Source organism: Aythya marila, assembly GCF_965140915.1.
Source record: "Aythya marila genome assembly, chromosome: 5".
In the NCBI taxonomy this organism is placed as follows: Eukaryota; Metazoa; Chordata; class Aves; order Anseriformes; family Anatidae; genus Aythya; species Aythya marila.
Genome location: NC_139046.1, coordinates 12707161 through 12723884, shown reverse-complemented (window position 1 = coordinate 12723884; position 16724 = coordinate 12707161). Strand labels below are relative to the sequence as shown.

Below are 16724 nucleotides of genomic sequence, written 5' to 3'. Positions count from 1 at the left end.
GCTGACCCTTGGGGGTGCCTTTCAGATGATTTCTGCATCAGATGGACCAAAGTGAGGTGTGCTATGAATTACAGCCTCTCCCTCCTACCACGGAGAGGTGTGGGAGATGCTGTGGGACACCCCGGGAAAGGCAACACACTGGAAAAAGCAGGGTTGAGAACTCCTACTGAGAAACGTGCCAGAGACCCACAGGAGGCAAAATAGAAGAAGACATGATAAAAATCCAGCTAGCTTAGCATCCTGTCTCCGGCAGGCTGAGTAAGGTGTATGTGAGGAAGTAGCACGGGAATGGGGACACCTGTCAGTGACAGGCTGTGGGTGAGGTGTGCCCGGCAGGCAGCGGGGTGTCCTGCTCCTGTCCCCATGGGGACAGCAGTGAGGGGGACCCCGAGGGCAGTCAGCAGGGCTGGGAGGGGAGCTGGAAGTGGGCACAGCGTGTGTGGCTTGCTCCTGTTCATCACCCCCAGAGCACCGACGGGTTCCCAGACCCTTGCTGTAACCTCCTTTGGCACTTCGTCCCTTCCCCAACACCCGTGCCGAGCTGGGAGGAGGCGTTAGCACTATCACAGTTACACAATCGCACTAATTACACGATTTCACCACGCACAACCCGGGGCCACCCCCCGGGCCGGGCCGCTGCGCTCAGCCCGTGTCCCCGCGGCTCGCCCCGCCCGCCCTCAGCCGGGCACCCGGCGCTGGGAGGCGGCGCCGCGGGCATGGCGGCGCTGGGCGGGCTGGCGGCCGCGGCCCTGCTGCTGCTGTTGCTGCTGCTGCTGCTGGCGGTCGGGCTCTACTGCTGCTACGTGAGGCACGTCCACGCCAAGTATGACCACATCCCCGGCGCCCCCCGCGAGAGGTAAGGGCTCAGGAGCCGGGCGGGCGCCCCTGTGTTGTTGTCCCGATGTTGTTGTCCCGGTGTTGTTGTCCCGGTGTTGTCCCGGTGTCCGTGCAGCCGGAGCGAGGCGGAGGGGGTTCAGAGCCGGCATCGCCCTTCTGGGTTCCCCTCAGCGGCTTCATGGCACCCAGGAGTCCCTTTAACCGCACCTCTGGGTGCAGGTGCCCTGACACCCCACCAGTGCTCTGGGACACGAGCAGTCCCACAGGGACGTACCCGCAGGTTTCAGCCTACTTGTGGCATCAGGGTCAGATGTGGTGATTAGGGCTGTGGGGGATCCTGTGGGACCTGAACCTGCTTGTCCTTGGGTGCATTTTGAGGTGTGAAGTCACGCCCTAACCTAACGGCAGCTAAGTAACCCTTTGGCAGTTCTGTCCCTTCTCCAGGATTTGAGGTGTGATCGTGGTGATCAGCCTCGGGTCCTCTGCAGGAAGGTTTCTAGTACTGATTCTCTATGTGCAAGCTTGTCTGTCCTGTGAGCCCATGGTACCTGATAGCTTTTCAAAAGTATAAATGGTCAGCAACTGTCCAAAACCCCCATTTCAGTACTTGTGGCACAAACACTTCCATTACTAAATATCCAAGGTAGGAAAGATCAAATACCTCCAGCTCTGGTAAGTAATTTATAAAAACGGTGACACAGGTGCAGATGTAACCTCCCTAGTACACAGGTGGTTATGAGAAAATGGGGCCAGAGTCTCCTTGGAGGTGCACAGCACAACGCAAGGGGCAATGTACACCAGCTGCCATACAGCAATTGCAATTAGGTGTGAGGCAAAACAACCTCACTGTCCTGTGCTCAAACACTGGCCCGAGTGGCTGGATGAGTCCCTGAGCAAAGTCATGCAGCTTTGGCCTCCAGCCGGAGACTTGGCCAGTGGCCTCCAGAGGTCCTTGCCAACCCAAATGACTCCATGATCTCACGGTGCTAAAATGGGATTCATCCCATTCCCTTCATTCTTGTCTCTTTCCTTTACCTTTAATAAAAGCTTAAGAAAGCGTTGTTTTAGGATGAAGTGCAGGAGGATCTTATCAAAACCTCAGACTTCGTCTCAGCCTTTATGGCTGCGTGATGACAAGATTATGTTAACACCCTTGATTTCCTGGGCTGATTTGTTTTAGCCGGACCAACACAGCACATCTCTAAATGAGGCTTGTGCACAACAGGCTGGAAACGTGAGTCATAGTGGCTTTGTGTCGTTCCTGCCGTGTGAATGGCTCCCCTTTGAAGACATAAGATTGTCTCTTCAAAGGTTTGCTTCATATTAGAGATCTAATAGTAAGAAATGGAAAAAAGGATTTCTTTGTAAATGCATGTTTTCAGATGGTAATGTCACTTAATTATATATCCCAAACCAAGCCCTTGCTTATTTTTTTCATGGCATGCAGTAAGTGAGAGGAGTTGTGACTTCTCATTAGCGGATGAATGCTCTAGGCCTGTTGTAGCACCTAACTGAATTGGGTAGTGATGGGACAGAGGACAAAACATCCAGTTTGTCACAACTCCCCAGCCACACAAGGGGAGCCGTGAGTGGGACCTTGCTTCAATATGCTGCAGATAGAGTGGTTCCCGGAGCTTTGGCTAACAAAGGACTTTGTCTTCTTTGGAGCTTTTTGTCTTTTTGGAGTCCAGTTACAGCAGAGGAGTCAAGCAAAGGAAGGATTAAAAGTTTCTGTAGATGTTGTGTAACTTTGTTGAGTGCTTGTTATTTTAAGCACCTACCAGTTCCAACAGAAATAAAATAAGAGCCTGTTTTTCCCCTATAGCTTGTTTATACTGAAGAGGATGATAGCATGGCTCTCTGTGTCTCAAATGGAAAACAGATCTCTAGCATAGCTTGCTTGATTTGGAGAGGAGCTTGGCCAAATCTTCCTTCAGATGTGCACAAAGCCTGTGGGAATTCCCTGCTCACATCTGAAGGAAGAAATTGATCTCTGACTTTTGAATACAGCTATTGTATGTGAAGAGTTAACCCTTTTTATTCATTTCTGCTATTTCCTTATGAATCAGTGAATCCTTCTAAGTTTTCCTTCAACATTTCGTAGTCTCACTCAGAAAAAAAGCCGCCGTGGGTGTGCAGCCAGGCAGCACTTTGTCCTGCCTCTCTGCACCGATCCCCCTGGCTGTGCAGGGGCACCAAGTGACCAAGGTCCGCAGCTTATCTAGGTGGTGGCTGGGCACTGGCATCACTGTGTTATTTTTACCTTTCCTTACCAGGAGGAAAACCACAAGCAACACATACTGTGTCCGATGAGCAACAAGGATAAGGACATGTACTGAATAAATGGCACACGGACATGCAGGGCTATAAACACAGCCACAGAAATGGAGTTGGGTTTGCCCTGCTTGTTTCCCTCGGCAAAGAATCTGGAGCGTGTTTGTTTCATTTAAAAACAGAACATCTACCCAGTGCTAGCGTCATTCCAAATTGTTCTTTGCATCATTAGACCACAGCAAAACAACAGGGTCTTGGAGCTCACCCCACATCCTTCCACAGCCATCCCTCCTGAAATACCAGTCCCGAGCATTGCAATCCATGCAAACCCCTGTTTTGGCATCCTCCTGACACTCTTTACTTCATTTTATGCAGCTTTTTACTTGGACATCTGCCAATCATTTGGAGAATGATGGAGAAACAGGAGCTTATACACGACCTTTTCTTGCAGTGGTAAGTTGAGACACACCACTAAGCTAGGCTTGGGTAGCTTTTGTTATACAAGTTGGGAAAACAAGGCACAGAGGCATTGAGTTACATATTTAGCATCCTTCAGAAGGTCGGTAGAGTTACCAGACAGAAAAGAAAGCATTGATCTTTCTCTTAGCAGCGTTATTCACTCAAGTCTGCAGTAATTCCAAGTCCATGCTCCTTTGGCCCCTTGAAGTTGTTAGGTTTGAACTGTTAGGTGTTGGTGTTCTGTACCATAAATCTCTTTTTTTTCCTTTTCTTTCTGTAGGTCAGAGAAGTATGGACCTGTTATACGGTTTAATGCTTTTCACAGAGTCTCAGTAATGATTCTGAGTCCTGAAGGAGTGAAGGTACTGCAGAATAAAACTGAATTGACAGTGGGGATCAGCCCATCCCTCCAAAAAAGAGAGGTGGTGTCTGGTGGTTAGGGCAGCATGGTGCAGCAGCCTGTGCCTTCAGGGAGCGGGACTCTAGCTGGGTTGCGAGGGCAAGGGGGCCTGCACCCTCAGCTCTCCAGATTTATTTTCTTACTTAATCAGTTGATTTACTTTGTTACTTTCCTTTAAACTGCAGATAGAGCAAGCATCCACCCTTTCTGAAAAGCAGACCATCTGCAAGAGCCTAATATCTCTAAAGAACAAGGCACATCAGGGCTGGATTTCTTCCTCTAAACCCTTGTAATAATCATAGAGTGAGATTCCAGGTCACTGGGCAAAAAGTGCTACAGGCATGCAAAACAAGTTATCAGTGTGGAAACTGGGGAATCGGAGCACACCAAATAATTCATGTAGTCTGTTGCTACAGGAGGAAAAGAGTGAATGTGTGAGTGGCTTTTTATGTTTTGTCTGGGAAACAGAGAGCACTCAGCGTTCACTGACCTGAGGTTTGATTTTAGGAGTTCTTGATGTCACCGCAGTACCCTAAGGATCCCCTGGTCTATGGTCGTATCTTCAACATGTTCGGCGTAAGGTAGGGAAAATCCATGTGAAGCCGCTGTGATCTGAAAATAAGTGAAAGATTAATAAAGGCACAGGCGTGAGACTCGTTTTGAGTCAGACCATTTGTCTTAGCACTGAGATTAATGACTAATTCCAGACATATTTAAGCAACAGGTATCTACTAAATGATGCTGAATGTGCATGTGTCAAGTCGAATGTCTTCCTGATCGGGCAGGAGGTTATGTTGGATTTTTTACCTTGATCTTATGTTTTTTCCCCTGTGGATGTTCAGTTAGTCTCAGAATAGGTTGCTGAAGACCATCACCAAACTTGGATTTTAGAGCACTAAATGCACTGGAGTTTCCGGCTCCTAAGCAGAATGATAGAAAATGAGAGTTTTCACTGTTATCTTGATGCTTCTGAACACAGAATAATGCAGTTATTATGTTAATTATTTGCACAGCAGTTGTTTTGGGGAACCTGTGTAATGAGCCAGCATCCCCTGTTGGACTCAGCAGTCCACTCATTCCAGGCAAAACATAGCTGCAATTCCGTTGCTGTCCACAACAATGAAAAGATTGTGTTCTCACAGCAACAATGTACTCTGCACATGGGAAAAATACAAGAAAGTAGATGTGGAAGTTTCCTTTGTGACTTGACAGGCTTGGGCTGCCTCCCCTGCTGAAAACTGTTTCTGTCCTTGTTTTCCTAAATGCCAGATTTCTGGGGAATGGCTTGGTAACCGACCGCAACTACGAGCATTGGCACAAGCAGCGGAAGGTGATGGATCCAGCTTTCAGCCGAACGTAAGGCAAACATCTGTCTGTTGTTTCTACTGTATTTTCATGATTCTCACTCTTGTTGGTCCGTTTTTTTATTGTTGTTGTTTGTTTGTTTGTTTGTTTGTTTAATTTATATTTAGAAAGAGAAAACCAATTTATTGTCAGAATTGTATTTTACATTGAGTGTAACACATTGATCCCTTGACAAGTACAACCGGACCGGATTTTTCCTGTGGGAGTGACACCCATACAAACTCAGTGATGGCAGGAAGGTCCCAGGAATGTGCTGATGGCTGCTTCATCCCATTTGAAAACAAACCTCAGATATTTGAAGTGGGCAAGCCTAATCATTCACCTGTCTGAGTGACGCCCTGTGGGAGACAGAGCTTGATTAATAAGTTGGGGCTTGGTCTGGTTTGTTTGTGAGTGCCTGTACGAAGTAGACACATTGCATTTAGGGTCTGAAGATTTGTCCATCTGCCTCGACATGCCCAGGCCAAAGCCCTTTGCCATGGCACCTGTTATTTACGTGGTAGGGTAGAGCTGAGCTTCTACAAGAGGAATTTATCTCATTTTATGTTTGTTTTTTTAAAGTACTAAGGCAAATTTGTTATAAATCTAAGGTTAAAACAATGTAAATTAAAACCATAATATAATTAAATATACTAATATAATAAATACAATTAAAACAATAAAAATTAAAATAAGTTCTTGATAATTTTCTATGGAAAACAATAAGATAATTTTGCCTGAGCAAAGATGTCCTCCCCAGAGCCCGATCACTCATTTTTATTAATTGTTCAGCTACCTGATTGGCCTGATGGAAACTTTTAATGAAAAAGCAGAGGAGCTGATGGAGAAGCTAGAGGAAAAGGCAGATGGAAAGAAAGAGTTTAGCATGCTGACGATGATGAGCCGGGTGACTTTGGATGTCATTGCAAAGGTACCAGCTGTCTGCTTTCTTGCTTCCTTCGCAATTAGCAGGAAGGAATGGAAGTAGCGGGATCAGGAGCTGGAGCCAGGGAAACTGACCTCTACCCAGAAATGCCTGAAGAATTGAGGCAGCAGTTGAGACACTTCCATTCAGACTGAGACATAGGAAGGAGCAGTTAGGGCAGGGTTTATGTCATCTAAGCGTGGCCAGCAGCATGCTGCACAGGGGGCCCTTTGCAAAAACCCTTACAGCCTCATGAGTCCCACCCATCCAGACAAAAGGGGCACACTGCTATTTGTTCATGGGTGCGTGTTGTGTTAATTATTATACATCAGCATGAAGTCTGCCTGATACTGGCTCTTCCTTTCTTTATGAGAAACATGAATTGAGAGTAATATTAATTCCCCCAAATAAGGAGGAAGCCTAATGTAGCTATCACCCTTCCCTCCCAGGCTCCTGCAGGGCAGAACCTAGCCTGAGGCATTTTCCTGGTCAAAGACAGTCAGCGTGAGGCAATCCTGCTGTTTCATCCCAGCCCTGCTGAGCCAGGAAGGATTAGGAAGTGGCTCCCTTTTTCTCTCCCTCTCCTCAGATAGCCTTTGGCTTGGAGTTGAATGCGCTGAGTGATGACCGGACACCGTTCCCACATGCTGTGACCATGATTATGAAGGGAATGACTGAGATGCGCATCCCCTTTGTGAAGGTCAGTGTGCTCCTCGGTCAGTCCTCTCACATGTCCAGCTGGAGCCTCTGCCTCTGTATGGGGCTGGGGCTGTGTGTGGTCCATATGTGACAGGGAAAACATCATGAGTAGTTCTTTTCCTCCAACATGCACTGAGATAAAATTAATTAGCACTTTAAAACACTTACAAAATTGACATTATTATTTAATGCTTTGTTTCTGTCTTTCTGCCTTCTCCTCCCCCCTGCATGTTTCCTCTTCTCATGTCCTTTTATACTTTCACACCCATTGCTGCAAAAATCGGGATGTCCTTGCTGTTTGTCCAAGAAGTATTTCTGCCTTTACTCAAGGTGGAAGAAATTTGAACTTTCTTACCCCAAAAAAAGTATTTTGGACTGATATTCATGTACTAAGAGATTATGGATGAAATCTGAAATGGTTAAGTTAAATTCCACTGCTTCTTGAGAAAGCTGTGGTTCAGACTTGTAGAGCTCCTGGTTTCCCGTTTTGGTCCAAAGGTTGGATTCTGTGCCACGTGCTACAGTTTCTTTCCTTGGGGAGGTGAGGAATTGTGCTCATGGTGCTTAACATGTTAGCTCTGACAAGGCAGGACATCAGCATGCACAGATTGAAATACTTCTCATTTTAGCCCAAACACTTCACTTTGGGGACATTCACTTGGTTCCATGGACAGCACACATATTTGTTAAAATAGAAATGAGGTGCTCACTTGAAAAATAACACTGGTGGTGTTTTTACCAGCAAAAGGAATAAAATGACTAACTACATCCTGTATTCAGTATATGCCAGGAAAACAGAAAATGATAAAGGAGGCCCGGGAGAGCCTGAGGCTGCTGCGGCGCGTGGGAAAGGAGTGCATTGACCAGAGGAGAGAAGCCATCCAGAGTGGGAAGGAAGACACGTTAGATATTCTTACACAGATACTGAAAGGAGACGGTAGGAAACTCATTGCTCTTTAAGTTAATTTGTCTGTGGTGTGCTTTTCCTGAGATCTGAACACTGGGACTCAGTCCTCCTTTAATGACTTCAGAAATGTGTTTTTTCACACTGAGGAATCGTACTAGGACTTGTTTTGAAAATTCCATGTTTCTTGATGTTGGATCAAATACTGGTTTAGGACCCCACCGAGTAGTCCTCTCAGCATTCCCTCCCTGTTTCACCTCAGAAAAAATGCTCGAAGCAGAGCAGAGTGCCCTGACTCTTCCAGCTGGGGTACAGGGTCATTTTCTAATCTCATTCATTTTTCTGTCTTGACAGCTCTGGAGGAAACTAGAGATGATGAAAACATGCTGGATAACTTTGTCACTTTCTTTGTTGCGGGTTAGTAGCTACTTTATTATTTGTATATGTAATGTGGGAAGCTGTGCTCAGTCTTGGGCTGCCTATGAGAGCTTTGCTCACGCCTTACGATGCTGCTGTGACCAGGAGTCACTGCTGGAAGACAGCATCATTATACTGATGTAAGACCAGCTGAGCAAAGTCTGGAAAGAACTCTTCGTTTTCTCATGGACAAATTAAGTTTTATCCTTGTTCTGTTATATCAGCATAGGAATTAAAGCCAGGGTGGTGGTGCAGGGAGTGGCCTTGCCTGCTGGGGTACAAGCAAGGGTCTTCACATCACATCACCTCACCCACACAAGTGAATGCCATTCTTGCCCTAAGGGCATTAATCAGTGCCAGGTCAGAGAGGGCACTGCCAAAGCCATCAGGAGAAGCAGAGGCCAAAGAGATACATGGGGTAAAGGACACAGAAAGTTTGATCTGGCAAGTCAGTAGGATTTAGGTGGCCTCATGGGGTTGGTTCAAATACTGTTCTTTTGCAAAAAAGACATTTTTTCAACAAATACAACTTTAAAGAAGTCTGTTTTCTGTAGTGCTTTAAAACAGAACATATGCATATGCATAAAAAAATCCTCATAAAAAAATCCACATAAAGCAAACATTTCAAAGAATATTTCAAAGAAATTTCAAAGAATCTCCCAGGCCTCTGCTGAGTGTTAGTGCTGACCCTCACTGACAGGGAATTCATAACCAGTCAGTGCCGTATATAACAACTGCAGCCATGAATTGATCAAGACAGCTTGTATCTTTACCAGCTATGTCTTGTTCTTGTAGTTCTTGAAAGGCATTTATATAGAAATTACCTCCCTGTTAGTGTTTCAGTTAATTTCTAGCAGACCTGAAATTTACTGTTTGGGGCATGACTTTTATTGACAATAACACAAGTAGACCTTAACAGTATCATCTTATTTCATACTAAGCTTTAAACTGATTCTTTCTGTTGTCAGGTCATGAAACCACTGCCAATCAGCTGTCGTTTACAGTAATGGCACTGGCTCAGCATCCTGAAATAATGGAAAGGTACAGGCGCTCTCATCTGCAAAGTCAGCTCACTGTTAATTTCAAGGTGAAGTTAATTATCAGGATTATCAAAAAGCTAGGATCAATTCCTAATAAATTCTAGCCTCCTTTCCAAAAGAAACAATTTGGTAGTCTAACATACCTAACATTTAAAAGGAAAGGGATGAATTATTTCAATTCCATCTATGTGATTTTTTTTTCAAAGCCTTTATATGAAGCTGGTTCTGAATGCTGCCTGGTCCGATTGTGCTGTGTGTGCATTACTGCTCCCTGATAACGAGGCACAAGTTCAGGCAGGCTGGCTGGGAATCAGTAGGCATTTTGCCTGAGGATGGAAGTCAAAGTCCAACTCAATGTCTGGAAAGTAAAAAATGTACTTTGTCAGCTTGCCTAGCAAAAAATGGGTGTCTGCAACTAACATTTCTTAATTTAACTGTAGAGTTCAGGCCGAAGTGGATGAAGTCCTTGGTGCCAAGAGAGACATCAGCTATGAGGATCTTGGCAAACTGAAGTACTTATCACAGGTACTGTGGGAGTGAGGTAAGATACCAGTCAGAGCTGTTTGGTAGCGCTCCTGCCATGTCATATGACTGCCAAGAGGAGCCTCATGCTTTTAAGAGTTTAGGAGCAACACCAAGATGCTGACGGTATTTGTCCTCAGAGAGTAAGCGAGCAGGTAGAGAGCCATCTGCAGCAGCCCAGCCTTGCTGGGAAGGGTGCTCCTAGGGTTTCGTTCTGAAATCCCACATGATTCCTTCACTGCTTGCTTTCATTATTACCAGCCAGGAAGCTAGAGTGGAGTTGCTTAATCCCTACCTGTTTAAGCTGAAATTGTAGTCATATTTTAAGAAGGGTTTGCAACCTGGAGCCCAATCTTTGCATGAGTCCCACGCAGTTCCCAAACTCCCAGCTCTATTTTTGTTTGATTATTATTAAAGCATCTCCAACTATGATCTCACCATAGTGCAATAAACGAAGCAGGATTTGAAGACAACCAAAAATAATGGCTAGTTTTTGCAATTTCACAATTTCATTCTTTTTAGTTTTTCGTTCTTTAAACCCTCTTTAGTCACTAAAAAAAAAAAAAAGAAAAAAAAAAGAAAAGAAGAGACTTTGGTCCTAAAAGAGGTCTTATCTGTGGAAAGTTAGTAATGAGCTGTAAAGCCAGGGCTTGGCTACTTGCCAGCATTCACACTGCATAACTTTTTTAACAAGATGAGGGAACATCAGTAACCCTCCAGAGGGGCTGAATCACAGTCCTGGCAACTACTCTCCCTGCTTAAATTTTCCTGTTATTTTAGTAGTCTTCCACCATCACTCATCTCTTAAATTGCCCTGTTGAGCTGGGTGCTGGTGTTTTACCGTTTGCCATGTCCCATCCCCCAAATCACGGCACTTTGATGATGGATAAATTGCAAAAGTCCATTTCTTGTGAGGAAAAGACATCCTTGTGTGCTTACAGAAACCAGCAGGTTTCTCCAGACTTCTCCAAACATCATCACAATTACACCACTCCAATTAGGACTAGGTATCTGAGCCTTTCAGTGTTAAGACAGATCACATAAGAGCTTCTCAAAGCAGACAGTTTATTTAACAGAACAAGCTTGGATCTGTACAAGCAAAATCACAGTTGCCCTTGGTCAGAGAGCCAGCCTGTCCCTGGAGGATCAGAGACCATGGGACTCCTCTCTTGTCATTCAAGCAATTCTGAATCCTTTTGTCGACTCTTCTTTTTCATTAATTCACTCGTGCATACACACCGTTAATTGCATTTGCAATGCAATGCTAATGTGCACTGTTAATTAGGCTTCACTTTCATGAAATAAGCCATTCTTACAGCTCAGTGCCACCAAAGAAATGGTCTCGTTCCACTTTTTTTTCTCACTGGTCCTTATTCGTTTTTCTTTGCCAGGTTGTTTTTTTGTCATTTTGGTGCTGTGACCTGGCGCAGTTCCCCGTGCACCATCAGCAGCACAAAGGCAGGAGCACAGTGCTGAGGGTGGGAAGGAGGTGGCAGCAGCCACCCATGCTGGTGGCAACAAGCTCTGAGCACGGCTCGCTGGGTGCATGAACTTCACTCTCAGATACTCCTTCTGAATTCCTTCCCAGGAATTTTTCATTTATTTGTTAACCCAACTTTAGGTGTTAGATCTGTTCAATGCATGGTATATCATGTGTTTTTCACCGCTTTTTTCTTCTATACTTTTTATACCAGTCATAAGAAAGAACAGGTCTGAAGCAAAGGAGCTGACTTTGTCATTTATTTTTCCCGCAGGAGTCCAAGGGAGATAACCAGCATCTGTTCCACAGGTCAAAAGCTCCCATTTAGCAGGAGTGGAAGGCCATGGGGAAGTAATTAATTTTATTTCTGCTTCCTACACTGTATTAACTAACTGACCTTTTGTGCTTTTTGCTGATGCAGGTTCTGAAGGAATCTCTGCGGCTATACCCGCCCGTCCCAGGGACGGTACGCTGGACAGAGAAGGAAAATGTCATCGAAGGCGTCAGGATTCCTGCAAACACAACAGTAATTGTGAGTCTTGCAGCAACATCCCCCTTCAGCAGCTTTTTCCTGCTGCAGTGGATCCACATGCAACATGTGTGTGTATCAGAGGCCAAAGTACTCCCTGACTATTCCTCCTGGCCTCACTGAAATTGTGGCCAAAATAGAGGTATGAATTGGGAACCTGGGTCAGTTTTGCCTGAGGAGTGCACGTTCTGTGGATGTTTTTGCATCTATGATGGCAAAGAGGCATTTTCAGTAAGCTTCTGCTGACTAACACAAATAAACTCTTTCTTGGCAGTTCAGCACCTATATCATGGGGCGGATGGAAAGGTACTTTGAGGATCCACTCACTTTCAATCCAGATCGATTTAGCAAAGATGCACCAAAGTAAGTTATTTTACTTCCAGCTTACTACACATGTAACAAGGAACCATTACAGGGAGAGATTTCAAGGGGAAGAAAGCAGAATAAAACTGTTTTCCCATTCCAAGTATGAGTAACACTCGTGTGAGTTGTGGAGCCAGGAATTGGACTTGATGATTCTTGTGGGTCCCTTCCAACGCAAGATACTCTATGATTCCGTGATTCTCTGAACACTGAAGCTGTATTCAAATACAAATGGAAAACAACAGCGTGCAGCTTTTGTTCAGAAGTTCTTTAGACCACACTATGCCTTACAAAAAAGACCAATGCTAATGCTATTTAATATTTACATTGAGGTCGAAGTCTTGGCCAAAACCAGACTGAGTATTTGCCCTAAGGCAATACCAGCATTTAATGTGTGACAGCCTTTACCCCAGGAAGCTTCAACGGTCTCCACATGAGAGGCAGGATGAGGGGCCCAGGGGCAGAAGAAGTTCTGCTGCGGGGGTGATAGTGCTGAGGTCCCTACATCAAACTGCTTTGTTGTTGAGGGGCTTTACTTCAGACGGGAGTTAGTCTGGTTTCCTGAACCAGATGTCCTCTCACTGGTGTGGTTCAGACCTGCCCACAGGACCAACAGTTATATGGATCGTTATGCCCCGTGATGGGCTGGAACATTTAGAGTCTGCTTGAAATTCAGCTAACAAATACGGTTTGCATGCATAAAAGTATCTCTGTGAGCTGAGTCAACACAAAGTGGAGATGATTAGGGATTTTTTTCCAGAGCTATACTGCTGCTCTAAATGAAAAAAAAAAAAGTTAATTTGGAGATTGCCTGGACAAGTTAGCTAGGTGGGGTGACATTGTGACTATTTATTTGCTGTGGTGGTAAGGTATTTGCTTCTTTCTTTCTGACAAAGCCATCAGAATGACAGTTTTGAATATTTTTCTCTGCAGGCCATATTACTCCTATTTTCCATTCTCGCTGGGACCCCGCTCCTGTATCGGGCAGGTGTTTGCACAGGTAAGGAGTTCTGCAGTGAGGTTTTGTTATCAATCCCTGTACCAGTTCATAGTATGCAGAGACGGGGCCTGTACTGACCCTGCGCAAGGCAGAGGCAGGGCATGTCTCTACCTTGCAATCAGAAACATGCTCTGAGTTCATCTTAGCATTGGTGGTCAAAATCAGCAGGTTAAAGTGGCTGGGCTGACACTCCAATTGCCAAAACAGTGCTAAAAACATAAACACAAGGAAGATCTTTGTTCCTGTCAAGTGTCATCAAATCCAGGAAGTTTTTAAGTTTTAAATCTCTATATTGACAAAGCAGTATGACATAGCACACTGGATTTAAGCAGCTGTGGGCAAAGCTGTATTTGCTGTCACTGATAACGAGTTTGCTTTTCTTCTTAACAGATGGAGGCAAAAGTGGTGATGGCAAAGTTGCTGCAGAGGTTTGAATTCCAGCTGGTACCAGGGCAGAGTTTTAAACTCTTGGATTCTGGAACCCTTCGACCACTAGATGGAGTAATGTGTAAATTAAAGCCAAGGAGCCTTCCAAAAGGCTTCCAGGCGTGACCCTCAGGAAGGGGAGCATGAAATGGAAGTGGTTGAGTTTTGTCAGATTTTGTAGATTTTAACAGTAATCAAAGGTTAGATTTTACAGGCCCCTTTAGAGGATTACCAGGTTGGAAATTTTCCTAACTTTCTCATCATGTACGAAAGAAAACCTTAGGAGATTCACTCTGGATATATTTGAACATCTTCAATCTGGAAGCGTACCTGGAATTGCAAAGCCTGCTATGTTCCTGGGGGACTATTTGGTTCTGTCCAGAATTTTAAAAGGACATCTTTTCACTGGAGTATCCCTGAGAGCTCCACACAAAGCTGGAGTCAAATCCCAGTGGATAGTTTCCACTAATTTTGCTTACAACACGACATGGTCTAAGTAATCCCTTGTTAGGGGAATGTTGTGTTTACACAATGAAATCAAAACCATCGTAGAGCACAAGATTTGGATTGAATTTAGGAGGAGAACTTTGGAGCTATTCTCTTGGTAAAACAGTCTTTCTATCCCTGCTGTAAATGAGAAAAATGATTGAGAAGTGATCTGAAACAAAAATCAGAAATTGTGGCCACTAATTGTCCCTGTTTCTTCTGCCTCATTTTTCCTCAGTCTCTTCTCCTTCCAACACTGGTCAGAGTGTAGGTTCACAATCCAGGCAGTGCTGCTCTTTTGGGGAGGTCTCGTTGGGTTCATTTAAACCCGGATTGTTTTCCCCATCTGGCTCACTGTGAAGCTACATGAATGCTTGGACCAGACAGCCTAGCATGTACAGCAGAGTTGGAAGTGAGGGCCTAAAGTCAAACGCTGCTTAAACTTGACCTTTCCTCGAAGAAATGCTTGTGCAACTTGAGCCAGAGGCAGGAGAATCTCCTGCAGCCTTTCCTGCAGCTGCTCCAAAACTGTTCGCTCTGTGCTGCCTCTCAGCTTGGCTCAGCTAGGGGAAAAATGATAATGTGAAAATCCCACCTTCCAGAAATACATGGATACCTAATAGGAGTTTGGGCATAAGATCTGCCATGAAATGCAGGGAATTCAGGACATTTGGCACTGGCGGTGTTACAGAGAACGCGGTGTGTGCACTGACAAGTTGCCGTGGTGGTTTCCACACCAGGAGGATAACCTCCCAGAGATCTCCTTGGGTCCACTCGTGCACCATCTGATGCAGAGCAGCAGTGGGATAACAGGCCAGTAGGGCTGATGCTGCCTTTGCTAAGCGATGTTATGCAGCGTACTAATACTACTGATACCCGGAGGTGACACCGCTTGCACTGCTAGACCAGCTCTGCGATCCCTTTTGCTGGAGATCCGCTCCTGTACTCCTGCACGTGAATAAAACCTGATTGGGAAACCCGAGGTCTCTCCAGCTGGAAGTGTGCTGCCGGGAGCGGACACGGCAGGGAGCCGGCTGCCCCGTGTCAGGCTGGACGTGCGGGTGGCACACTGCGTTCGGAGGGGGTGTCAGAGGGAGGGAAGTATCGCAGTGCCGGGAGTCGGGGTGGCTGTGAAGGGGAGCAGCATGTGTTCCTCCACCCAGGAGCTCTTGCCAGTGTTGCCTGTCAGTGCTGGTCGCCTTCCAGCAGATGGCAAGCTCTCATTGTCGATGTGCCGAACCGGAGCAGTGCTTCTCTGCCTTGACGGCTCCTTCTCTTGGGAGATAACCTGTCCTGGGCTCCCGCAGGGCACTGGAGGCAGTAGGTGATGTCTAAGCCCCAGGGACATTGTGCAGAGGTGCTGCAGTGCTCTCTGCTTCATCCAGCACCCTCAGCCAGGAGGTGATCCCTCGTCCTCCAAAAACACAGTGAGGGCATGTTCAGGAAAGCTGCCCCCGGGGGCCTGGTATGCAAGCCGGGTGCTCGCACAGGTTCTGCCAAGCTTCAGAAGTACAACAGGAAAGAAGGACAGCAAGTGAGGCTGAGCCCTGCAGGCAGGACCCTGCCCTCCAGCAGCTCTCCAGCAGCTCCCCTCGCTTGCAGGCTCCCCCAGATGCACACCTGCAGGCAGACGGGGGCTCCGTGGAGCCAGGCAGGAGCTCAGCCAGCAGTCAAGGTAAAAAGCTGCCCCCAAAATGAGGGTACCGACAGCAATGCTAATTCCCAAGGGTTTCTTACAGGTGCCTGAACCTTCCTCCTATTATAAAGGATGGCTGCTGCAGGTTTCTTTGATCCCCTCCCAAACCTGTAAACTCTTTGCCTACCTCTTCTGGATCGACGCCCAGGACTTTTATGTGTGCGAGGACTTTCCCTTAGGATTTCTCCCCAGCTTTTTATCCTAACCCAAGAGCTTGATCTTATCCCTTTTAAACCACTGTGGTAAAATAAGAGAAACAGGGAAAAAGCTGCTGCCTAGAGTCTCTTGGGATGGGAGGGAACTGGATAGGGGAGGCACCCAAAGGAGCCTTTGTCTTCCAGGGGAAGGCAATGCCTTCAGAGCTGGCGTGGCACGGGGTCTGGAGCACAGCAGGCTCGCAGTTCTGCTCCTACACCTCACGTACAGACCCACACACATTTCCAGGGAGGAGCACAGCTCGCGTCGGTGCCAGGAGGGAAGCGGGGAAAATAACCACGATCCTGCACGTCAGGAACATCATCCCAGCCCCTGCAGGAAACCCGCAGGAGCTCAGCTCGGGATTCAATGCCAGTCCTTGCAATTACGCCAGAGCCTCGTGTTTTCTGGGCAACGGATGGCCTGATCTATCTGTAGCCTCTGGGGGAACGAATGCAGATAAGAAAGCATATGATGTTGCCCTTTATTGCTGGAGACAGGTATGCGGAGTACGAATCGGGATATTTTGTTGCCCTTCAGGCTCATTTAGCCAGCCACAGCCAGCTCCTGGTTGCCTCCTTTACCACAGCAGCTTCGGAGTGCTGTGCTCGCTGTGTACAGCACGTTCAGTCTCTGTGAGTCCCCGCGATCCTGCCAGCATCTCAGTAGGGTCATTTGAACGCTTCTCCGTCTTGCTGCCCATGCTGCTCTGGGCTGCACTGCAGGGC

General features: G+C 46.3%; 1 protein-coding gene across 1 annotated transcript; it reads left to right on the top strand.

Annotated features, from left to right (window-relative positions):
* Positions 1 to 702: 702 nt before the first annotated feature.
* CYP46A1 (cytochrome P450 family 46 subfamily A member 1) lies at positions 703 to 15128 on the top strand. Its single transcript, XM_082760405.1, has 15 exons — positions 703 to 856; positions 3487 to 3564; positions 3851 to 3932; positions 4478 to 4551; positions 5240 to 5326; positions 6107 to 6245; positions 6829 to 6939; positions 7719 to 7875; positions 8197 to 8259; positions 9228 to 9300; positions 9740 to 9824; positions 11723 to 11833; positions 12105 to 12193; positions 13127 to 13193; positions 13584 to 15128. The coding sequence occupies exons 1-15, from the start codon at positions 717 to 719 to the stop codon at positions 13743 to 13745; spliced, it is 1518 nt and encodes a 505-aa protein (XP_082616531.1). The 5' UTR covers positions 703 to 716; the 3' UTR covers positions 13746 to 15128.
* Positions 15129 to 16724: the final 1596 nt, after the last annotated feature.

Excerpts from the sequence above, each read along its gene's own strand:
- CYP46A1 (XM_082760405.1), top strand. The coding sequence starts at position 717 with ATGGCGGCGCTGGGCGGGCTGGCGGCCGCGGCCCTGCTGCTGCTGTTG. Across the intron at positions 3,565-3,850 it reads CACGACCTTTTCTTGCAGTG|GTCAGAGAAGTATGGACCTG; the intron begins GTAAGTTGAGAC and ends TTCTTTCTGTAG. Across the intron at positions 8,260-9,227 it reads TGTCACTTTCTTTGTTGCGG|GTCATGAAACCACTGCCAAT; the intron begins GTTAGTAGCTAC and ends TTCTGTTGTCAG.